We start from the raw sequence: 11,322 nt of genomic DNA, 5'->3' as shown, positions 1-11,322 counted from the left end.
ATAGAGTTGAAGTATCTGTCTATGAAGACAGTCTTCCTCATGGCTATCACCTCCGCTAAGTGGGTCGGTGAGCTGCAGGCGCTGTCTGTGCACAGCTCCTGCATGCACATTTGGGAGGATGGCAACAGGGTGTCTCTGCGCACCAACCCTGCTTTCCTCCCCAAGGTGATCACAGCCTTCCACATTAATCAGTCTGTGGAACTGGAGTCCTTCCATCCACCCCCGTTTTCTTCAATGGAGGATGAGAGATTGAATTTCTTCTGCCCAGTGCGGGCATTGAGATGCTTTGTGCATAGGACAAGAGCTCTGCGTCAATCTGACCATCTTTTTGTCATGGGACATGGACCCTTGGACAGCCCCTCTCTAAGCAGCGTCTGTAACATTGGCTTGTGGACACAGTCTCGACTGCGTGTGATGGTGCTGGCTTGCCCCCACCTGGGAGGGTAGCCGCACAGGACCATGGGTAACTGTTAACTGGAATAAAAGGGGTAATTAAACATTGAGAGGGGGGGCTGTTATAAATGTGGGGAGGGATTGGGGGTGGTGTATGCTTGTGCAAACATACGGGACACAGTGGGGTGGTTTGGGTGGTTTGGGTGGTTTGGGGGGGGGGGTGAGGGCCTGTGGCCACCGTAAGAGGGGGGGGACGCTTCTCTGTAGTGAGCCCCTCTGCTTTACTGTGTTCAACATACCCTTTGGGCTCCGTGTTAATAAAGTACTTGAGCTTGCAATGAGTGTGTCTGATTGGTCTTCTCTCTATTGCCAAATCATCACAGTGTGATTGCTTCCAGGGAGTCCTTATAAGGGCTGCACATTAACCCTGTTTCGTTACAGTACGTTGAAAACACTCCCCAAACGCACGACCTTCTAAATAGAACATACATAATTCATTACTTCTGGAGTGCACAGAACAACGCCCATTTAAACCTGTGCATTGACCCGCCTAAATAAACCGAGCTGCCCGCATCACACTGCAGCTCTGAAACCACAGCAGGTCTGCTCAGTGGAAACAGTAGCCTGTGCCTGGTTTGGTCCTTGCTCGTTTTAATGTAGCCTTCAGTCACGCTATGGAGCTCTTAACAGCCGTGCTGTTGGCCTTCGCTATGCACCGTAAGTGTTTATATTTTATTTGAATAATTATCAACGTTGATTTTTTATTTGATTTTTTTTTTTTTGCAAACTCAATTATAATGCAAAATTGTTATAAGAATTAGTGTTGGTGTTTTGACGGTTTTTTTAATGAAAAATTACAGCGGCGGGTTTAATACGATCTACAGATATTGCTCCACGTTCATTTTTGGTTCAATTTACTCAGTTCATAAAACTAGTTTATACACATGCCTCGCGTGACAATGAGATGTAAGGTAAATATTTATTATGTGTGTTTTAACGACCGCGAGTGCAGATGCGTTGATAAGCCAGAGTGTACAAACTGCTCGCTGTTTGTATTGTCATCCAGAACTATTAAACACGCAATAGGGAAACACAGACTGAAGAAAACTCGATGAATTCTAAATAAACTCAACAACCCACGTGTCTTATTCAATGTCTTCAATGTGTTTGTGCGATATTACAGAATATGACAGCCTACTCGCAATTCTGTAAGACGTTTACTTTCCGTTGTTCATCCCTCCGTAATACATATATTAACAAATAAAACGTTATTGTATTTCTCACAAGAGTCGTTTTTGAACGGTATCTACTTTTCCCTTGGAGTTTGAAATCAGTGTGTGTCCCGACGCACTGTATTCGTTTGCATACACTTGAAGCTATTTTGTCTGTTAACCATCGTAAGCAGCGTAATGGATATTGCGCTGTCAGCTCTTGTTCACGATGCTATGCAGTCCTGCTCACCGCATGCACGCCACAGTAACACGAGTTAATATTACAATAGAATAAGAACAAAAGAACATAAGAAAGTTTGCAAACGAGAGGAGGCCATTTGGCCCATCTTGCTCGTTTGGTTGTTAGTAGCTTATTGATCCCAGAATCTCATCAAGCAGCTTCTTGAAGGATCCCAGGGTGTCAGCTTCAACAACATTACTGGAGAGTTGGTTCCAGACCCTCACAATTCTCTGTGTAAAAAAGTGCCTCCTATTTTCTGTTCTGAATGCCCCTTTATCTAATCTCCATTTGTGTCCCTGGTCCTTGTTTCTTTTTTCAGGTCAAAGAAGTCCCCTGGGTTGACATTGTCTAAAGAAGACTACGCGGCGATTCAAACATTAAAAATCCTAAAAAAAAGTATAGACAATGTTCTTTTAACTTTTAGGATTTTGAATGCTTGAAACAGATCACCGCGGTGTCTTCTTTGTTCAAGACTGAATAGATTCAGTTATTTAGCCTGTCTGCATGCTGCATGCCTTGACGATCTCTCTCTCTCTCTCTCTCTCTCTCTCTCTCTCTCTCTCTCTCTCTCTCTCTCTCTCTCTCTCTCTCTCTCTCTCTCTCTCTCTCTCTCTCTCTCTCTGAGATTCTCACAATGATATTATTTGGTTTCAAAACACCCTTGTTATAATTATTAATACCCGGGAACACTGCGTTACGCTGTTAATGTTCAGTGATAATGTTGCACATGTATATAACTGTGAGTTATTCGTGAGCCAGAACGTTTTAGCACGCAAGAGGAGGCGTCGTTGCTTGATCTAAAACTCCTTGTCTTATTGTATATTACATGTCACTATTCTGAAACACAAACTGTTTTTTTTTTGTTATATTCAGTTTGAGAGACTATGTTGTAATCAGAAGCTGGATATGTTTCTCTGTAGATAATGTGTGAAGAATGAACCCTTTTTAAAGGTAAATAAACTGTATGTTATATGTAGATAATCCTACTGTAATCAGTCATTATAACATATGGTTACAGTGTTGGTATTTAGGCAGTTTATATTTTGTCACCATACTTATTAGTGTTTTCTGTGAATAGGTCAGATTCATTGTTAAAATGACGATGAAGCTCACAAACCTGGTGTCTGTGCCATACCAAGAGTTATATGCGTAACTTTCTTTAAATTTGTGAGATAACATTTTTTTGGTCACACCTTACATGAAGTGTCTATAGTGTGTATTTCCATACCTAGTAGTTACTTAGTAAATACACGTGTAGAATACTTACACATAATTCCAATGTTATCATGCATACCTACAATGTACTTCATGTGTAAATCTCTGTGCACGATATATGTAAGTACACAATTATATCAGAAAGGGGTTAAGTTAGGGTTAGGGTTATGGCTGGGTTATGGGTTATGGCTGGCTTCATGTAACACGTTGTTTACAGACATGCTGTTAAGCTACACTGTTCTATTTTATAGTGTAGATTGATTATGTCTTGTTTTAAATGATAAGAAAACAAAATCTAAAGGAAACTGAGATTTTGGTTTCTGTCGGTGTGCTAAACATTGAGAATTAAAAAAGGATTCATTCATCTGAACTGTTTCACTGATTCACTCACCTCGCCTGTTATGTTTTCCAGGTGGAGAATGCAGTCCGGTTGTCAGCCCGCCGCGCCACACCGCCAGACCCGGAGAAAGCGTCAGGATGCAGTGCAGTATTGGCACCGCGCTTGTCGAGTCCTCTCTGATCAGCTGGTACCGAGAGCGGCCGTGCGGAGTCCTGGAGCCCGTAACCCAGTTTATCAGACAAGTTCTTACAAATGGGCGCTATACTGGTGAAATACATAACGAAAACGGGAGCTTTTTCCTAACGATTGGAAATGTTCAAAGGAACGATTCGGGATTGTATTTCTGCATCGTCAGAGCTTCGGGCACATTCATCCCCGGCAGGAGCTCCAGGCTGGTTGTAACGGGTAAGTGTGTTTAGAGTGTATTAGCTCGAAAGGGAACACTGAGTTAGAGCTGCCTATGTTGCGTTACCATTAATAACATTCCTGCATTGCTATCGATCAGGGAGCTCCTTCAACCCCCAGCTGAAAGTAAAAGGCAAATAGCAAACAAAAAGTGGTGCGACCTCCTATAAACAAACACTAACCTTGAAACTAAATGTGACCTTGTATATGGGAAGCACTCGAGTAACACAACACCCATTATAATGCGTTTCAAGCTATCTGGTCTCCATTGTTTCATAATTCTGTATTCTAAATTCAGTGTTGCTTGTTGCATAGCGTCAGGGTTAGACTCCTACAGAAAATAGTGAGTGGACTATGGGGTTGCCCAATGTAGAGCAACGGTGCACATTTTCCTACACGCAAGGGGTTTGGGACCAATCAGGCCCCCAGTGGGGTCCAGGGCCAAAGCCCCTGGAGAGCTTTTCACTTTTACAGTGCAAGTGAATTTTACACTGAAAAAGATGAAAAATGTTAATGCTGGGTGTACCTAAATGAAAGCATTTTAAAACAATTTGACTGTTTATATCTCCTAACTGGTCCCCAAAAAACTGTTTAAACATTTTAAATACAGTTAGTTTACATTCAAAATTACAAATGTCTGGTATAATGTTTAAAAAATGTTAGGGATAGACAATGATGATTTAAAACTGACGAACAAAGATATTTCGCACACTGTTATCTTGACACAACACAATCAGTCACAATGCAATATAGCAGTTCTTTCAAATAAGACAAGTCCTCAAAATTACCACACTATAGCCAACACACTAGCCCACATCCAATCGAAGAAATATTATTTCTGCAAGCTAAGCCAGCTAGAATCATCGATAAAATATTGAAAAAAATAAACACCAAGAAGTTCACAACAAATAAAAAATAACCTAGTAAAGCATCAACAAAACCTGGAGTCTCCCAAAATAGTTTGCGAACTATACCTCCTGGCTAGCACAACACACAAAGTGCATAGCCATAGTATTAAGCTGTATGCAAAACATTAAAAAAAGATAAAGACATTAACAATCGGACAAAACAGCATGTCACAAATACAAAAACATGACAAAATGTATGCAATAAAATAAAGAACGGAAAGCTTTATATTATAGCCTAGTAAAACAGCTGTGTGGAGTATTTGTAAACACTGATATGATATTAAATAACTTTCACCTATAAAAATAGGGTATAAATAACAATGAAGAGAGTGTGAAAATGGTGTTCCACAAAAAATAGTGTCCACCCTTCCAAAAAATCCACCCGCATCCACCCCCCAGTCTAACATTGCATAGCAGTAATAGAACTAGAGAACATTATTGTAGAGGAGGAGGGGTCAACCAAATCCCAATGCTAATAGTAACCTTCTGTCACTGTATTGCAAAGACCCGCAGATAACCCCGAGTGTCCAGCTATTCTCCCCGGGCCCGTCTGAAGACGAGATGGGCTGGACTGAGCCGGTTCTGGTTGTGTGTTTAGTGAGAGACGCCTCCCCACTCTGGGGCCCAGTCTTCTGGACAATCCCTGGGGTCTCCGCTGAACCCACGCCGCGGCTCGAAGAGGTGCTGACAGAACCTGACAGTGCTTACACCGTAACGAGCCACATCACAGTCAGCGTGGAGCAATGGGAGAGCGGGGGAGTGGCGTGTGAGGTTCACAATAACGTTACCGGAGAGGTTTATACATCCGGGAATGGCACACATGGGAATTCCATTTTTGGAGAAGGGGGTACAAGTAAGTAAGTCCTGACTAGAGAGGATCTCATATTTCACTGCCCGTGTCACCCCTCTCAGACCCCTACTGAATATCTTGGTGACTCTGACTAGAGAGGATCTCATATTTCACTGCCCGCGTCACCCCTCTCAGACCCCTACTGAATATCTTGGTGACTCTGACTAGAGAGGATCTCATATTTTCAAGTGCACTCTTAAGGCCTGAATACATGGTTGAATGTCACCCTGTCAAGGAGATTTAAAGCCATTATAGTTCTATGGGTTTGATCTCTGTCATGAAATAGTGTTGTATATAACATTGTATTTTATTTCCTTTTACAGACTGTCTGCATGTTCTATATTACGGATTGCCTGGAGTGTGCATTTTGTGCTTGATAGTGGTGACCAGTGCATGTTTTTGTAGGAAAAGACTGAGAACAGGTAATTGAATCTTTTTCTCATCATTTTGTATGAAAACAATATTAACAGCAGGACAGAGGTTCAACCCATCTGGAGTCGTGTGGATTGTGATTTGGGTGGACAGAATGAAAAGGTGAAGCGTGAGATGTCGTGTGCTGGGCTGTGTGTTCTGTAAGTCCTAGAACAGTTGTCTGTTAGCTGGATAACACATGTTAATAACCTGTTTTTAATAGACTTTCCTAATTCACACACGTGAGAATTTGGTGGAAGCAGTTTAACGTCCTTTCTCATCTACAGTATGGGCAAGCCCCATAGACACCCTGGTTATCATGACACGTTTCTAACCAACTCTGTTTTTGGAATTAACAGAGCAAAGAAGCAGGGAAGCGGAACTCACTGCACACCACAGCGGCACACCACAGAGGAAAACAAAAGAGGACGCGGTAAATATTCAGCAAATAATAACCCTTATACCCCTTGTCAGTAACAATAGTCTTCCCTCGGGTCAATCATTTTCTACTATAGACCTCCTCTCCATATTTACACACACACACACTCTCTCACTCTCTCTCTCTCTCTCTCTCTCACTCTCTCTCTCTCTCTCTCTCTCTCTCTCTCTCTCTTTATATATATATATATATATATATATATATATATATATATATATATATATATATATATATATATATATATATATATATATATAAGAACATAAGAAAAGTTTGGGGCCCATCAAGGTTGGTCCCTTGTTAGCACAGTACACTAGTGTGCAAATGTATTGGAACACCTCAAGATTTTATCATTTTATACCCTTTATATACGTACCTGCATGAGAATTTCAATTTTCAGTCAGCAATTGGTGATATAGAAACACTAGGCACTCGTGTGAAAATGTTAGACCATTTTGTGCTTTAATTAACATCTTAAACAACTTAAACAACTTCTGAAATGCATTTTATCATTTGTGGCTAGGTGTTCTGTTTCTCTTACTATTTTAAATGAATTGCATGTGTGGCCTATTAAAGACATCAATTAAATTAGACAGCCACCATTCACCTATTTTGGCAGTTTTCCAGGATGTTCTGTTACAGTGGTTTGCATTCATAAGCACAGCAAATCACAAATGCAATGGGTTATTCTAATACATTGTGTTATGTATTTGCTTAGTTTCTTTTCCCCCAATAACAAGGAAAACAATAACAAAATATTATCCTATGAATAACATAGGCAGTCATATTTAAAGTCTTTAAGATCTCAGGAACTGATCTTTTTCTTTTTCACAGACTGAATATGCATCACTGAATCTCATCAGAACAAGATGATATCAACTGACACCCCGTTTGAAGTGACTCAGACTGCAGGCTCTCGGCCTACATGTTTATTGTGACTTTCAGCCTGCCAACAACCTCCTTTTGACTTTTCCCGTACACCAAATTATATTTAATAATCAAAACAGAGGATTTTTAATTATTAGTACCAGCTTTATGTGTTCTTGTTCATTTCTTTCTAAGCTTGTGACCCTTATAACTCCAGAACACCTGGTTGGATCTGCCATTTTGTGTCATTGAAATAAAGATTTAGATTTTAACAAAAAGTTTTTGTTTGTTTCTTTTGGTTCAGTAAACCTTGAGAGGAAGTTGGATAGCAATAATTTTTGTAATGGGGTTAAAAAAACAATTATTTTCTTGGTAACACTTTACATTAAGTGTCTAATTACTGTGTGTTATAGTAGTAGTAAATACATGTGTACTTCACATAATTACAATATTATTATGCATAGTTACAATGTACTTAATGTGCACATTTTTGTTGCATTATATAATGTTGATCCTAAACTTATGCATAACTCTAAAGCTAACCCTAACTTTAAACCTAACCTTAACCCTACTCTGATCCAATTGTGTACTTACTTATATTGTGCTAAAATATTTACATATTAAGTACATTGTAACTATGCATAATAACATTGTAATTATGTGTAATTAAGGTGGTTCTGAGCTCCTGAATGATGAGATTGAAGGATGAACCTGTCTAGTGGGGCGGTTCTGAGCTCCTGAATGATGAGATTGAAGGATGAACCTGTCTAGTGTGGCGGTTCTGAGCTCCTGAATGATGAGATTGAAGGATGAACCTGTCTAGTGTGGCGGTTCTGAGCTCCTGAATGATGAGATTGAAGGATGAACCTGTCTAGTGTGGCGGTTCTGAGCTCCTGAATGATGAGATTGAAGGATGAACCTGTCTAGTGGGGCGGTTCTGAGCTCCTGAATGATGAGATTGAAGGATGAACCTGTCTAGTGTGGTGGTTCTGAGCTCCTGAATGATGAGATTGAAGGATGAACCTGTCTAGTGGGGCGGTTCTGAGCTCCTGAATGATGAGATTGAAGGATGAACCTGTCTAGTGGGGCGGTTCTGAGCTCCTGAATGATGAGATTGAAGGATGAACCTGTCTAGTGTGGCGGTTCTGAGCTCCTGAATGATGAGATTGAAGGATGAACCTGTCTAGTGGGGCGGTTCTGAGCTCCTGAATGATGAGATTGAAGGATGAACCTGTCTAGTGGGGCGGTTCTGAGCTCCTGAATGATGAGATTGAAGGATGAACCTGTCTAGTGGGGCGGTTCTGAGCTCCTGAATGATGAGATTGAAGGATGAACCTGTCTAGTGTGGCGGTTCTGAGTGCCTGAATGATGAGATTGAAGGATGAACCTGTCTAGTGGGGCGGTTCTGAGCTCCTGAATGATGAGATTGAAGGATGAACCTGTCTAGTGGGGCGGTTCTGAGCTCCTGAATGATGAGATTGAAGGATGAACCTGTCTAGTGTGGCGGTTCTGAGCTCCTGAATGATGAGATTGAAGGATGAACCTGTCTAGTGTGGCGGTTCTGAGCTCCTGAATGATGAGATTGAAGGATGAACCTGTCTAGTGGGGCAGTTCTGAGCTCCTGAATGATGAGATTGAAGGATGAACCTGTCTAGTGTGGCGGTTCTGAGCTCCTGAATGATGAGATTGAAGGATGAACCTGTCTAGTGGGGCGGTTCTGAGCTCCTGAATGATGAGATTGAAGGATGAACCTGTCTAGTGGGGCGGTTCTGAGTGCCTGAATGATGAGATTGAAGGATGAACCTGTCTAGTGTGGCGGTTCTGAGCTCCTGAATGATGAGATTGAAGGATGAACCTGTCTAGTGTGGCGGTTCTTTGCCTGAATGATGAGATTGAAGGATGAACCTGTCTAGTGGGGCGGTTCTGAGTGCCTGAATGATGAGTGACTATAGCGATGTGTAATAATAGCGATGTGTGTCTGAAATTAATGACACATTTATAATGTAATATTATAAAATATTATAATGTAATATAATATATATTGTGTTTGTTCATTTTGCCATCAGTGTGGTAAATAACGTCACTGTTAAACATAAAAGCAACACTTTTATGTTTAACAGTAGTTCCTGGTTTATAATAAAGCGATACATTGGTGTAGGCAGTCTTTTATTATAAAATACATCATTCTGACATATTATTCTGAACACTCTGGTTGTATATTGACCTCGTTACTGTATAGTGGCCTCGTTTTGTTATGTCGTTATTACTAGATTAAGCAACGAGTGCCCCGGTATTCTTTGTGCTGTAGATGGAAAAACACCTGCTAGCATCTCCAGCACCACGGATATCTAAATATAAAAGATACACAATAGGCTTTCAAACCGCAGGTCTGCATCGCGATCACACCTCTGTGTGAATGTTGTTTGCAGGAACTTGCCTCTTTCTGCTCAGGATATGGTCAATGCAGTTCACTCGCTTTGTATTCAACTTCAAACCTTTAACAAAGACTTACAATACAAATACAGACCCACAACACAAACTCCAATACAGAGTACAATACATTTTAAACGTGCATTGCATTATGCAAACAGAAGGCAGAATCGCTTGTTCCAAAGATTATCAAACCTGAAAGACCCAATGTGACCATTTCCAAACACTTCTCTAGCCCATATCGCACCAGATGACATTTCTTATACAATAAGAGACTCCCTGCACACGGCGATAAGAAATCACTATTAAACAGCAGACTGGTCTATAGATTCAGCCTGGGTTCCATTATTCAAACCTAACAGTGAATGTCTAATGAGGGTTCTGTTTAATCAAATGGTTCTAATTAGAAAGTAAATGGCCAGTCTGTCTCGAACATCCACGAACCGTCTCTTTGAAGAGTGTAGTTTGCGCTTTGATGAAATCCATGACAATGATCATTATTTTTTTTTTGTTTTATTCATTGTGGTAACTTTTAGGTTTAGGATTAACTGTTGGGTCAGGTTCTAATTGTAGTAACGTTGTTCAATTACTGCACAAATGTAGAGAAGCAAAGCGACAGAACGTTTTGCATCGTTTTTATATTGGCTTTAATAAAAAAAGTTTGTCTCTGTTAGTTATTATAGTTTAATCTTGAGGTTCATATATTAAAAGGACAATATAATTATGCTGAGATGGGAAGTAAATGGTAACCTGATAAACATTTACTGTGCAGACTATTTTGTATTATTTATAATAACTTTGCAGAACAGAAAGCGAATACGAGTGTGTTCCGAGGAGATGCATGCAAAGCCGTGTTCTTAAAAGTCTTAAGAATTACTGTTTGGTATTCTGTCCTTAACCAGCAGCCTGTCTGTTGTGAATAAATTATATATTGAATAAACACGAAAATAATGTGAATCAGATTATTGTACCTTTTATTGCAACTGCGGTACCAGTCAGTAGAGCGAACATTGTAAAGGTGTAGATGAGCTGAAACCTGCAGACAGAAGGGGTACAGTTTTAAAAAGGTTGAACACCACTGTACTATATATAACCTACATTATACAATTATATCATTATACAATTGAGCATGGCAGCTTTTAGTTCAGTATTTCATTATACAATAATATTATTATGTATTTCTTAGCAGACGCCCTTAACCAGGGCGACTTACAATTGTTACAAGATACCACATTATTTTCTACATATAATTACCCATTTATACAGCTGGGTTTTTATTGGAGCAATCTAGGTAAGGTACCTTGCTCAAGGGTAGAGCAACAGTGTCCCCCACCTGAGATTGAACCCACAACCTTCCGGTCAAGAGTCCAGAGCCCTAACCACTACTCCACACAATGGAGTATGGCAGCTTTCAGTTCAGTATTTCATTGAAGGTTTCTGCGTTTTGTTGAAGCAATTAAACTTACAGAAGTTCCGCATTTCATAAATTAATCAATTCAATTTTCTTAACTGTGAGTGTTCCAGTGTGGTTTGCAGTTTATGTGACCGAATACATGTGTGTGTGTGTGTGTGTGTGTGTGTGTGTGTGTGTGTGTGTGTGTGTGTGTGCGTG

At 40.3% G+C, this 11,322-nt stretch overlaps 1 protein-coding gene across 2 annotated transcripts; it reads left to right on the top strand.

Annotated features, from left to right (window-relative positions):
- Positions 1-994: 994 nt before the first annotated feature.
- On the top strand, positions 995-7,511 carry LOC131703152 (immunoglobulin alpha-2 heavy chain-like). 2 transcript variants are annotated; one of them, XM_059006100.1, is made up of 6 exons: positions 995-1,110; positions 3,473-3,805; positions 5,219-5,566; positions 5,887-5,985; positions 6,334-6,407; positions 7,248-7,511. In XM_059006100.1, exons 1-6 carry the CDS (start codon positions 1,068-1,070, stop codon positions 7,284-7,286), a joined length of 936 nt encoding a protein of 311 aa, XP_058862083.1. In that variant the 5' UTR covers positions 995-1,067; the 3' UTR covers positions 7,287-7,511. The 2 variants fall into 2 exon arrangements, with proteins under 2 accessions (XP_058862083.1, XP_058862084.1); XM_059006101.1 differs by lacking the exon at positions 5,887-5,985.
- Positions 7,512-11,322: the final 3,811 nt, after the last annotated feature.

Source organism: Acipenser ruthenus, chromosome 32 (assembly GCF_902713425.1).
Source record: "Acipenser ruthenus chromosome 32, fAciRut3.2 maternal haplotype, whole genome shotgun sequence".
Lineage (NCBI taxonomy): Eukaryota > Metazoa > Chordata > Actinopteri > Acipenseriformes > Acipenseridae > Acipenser > Acipenser ruthenus.
The sequence above is the reverse complement of the archived record's forward strand: the minus strand, read 5'-3'. Positions and strand labels throughout refer to the sequence as shown.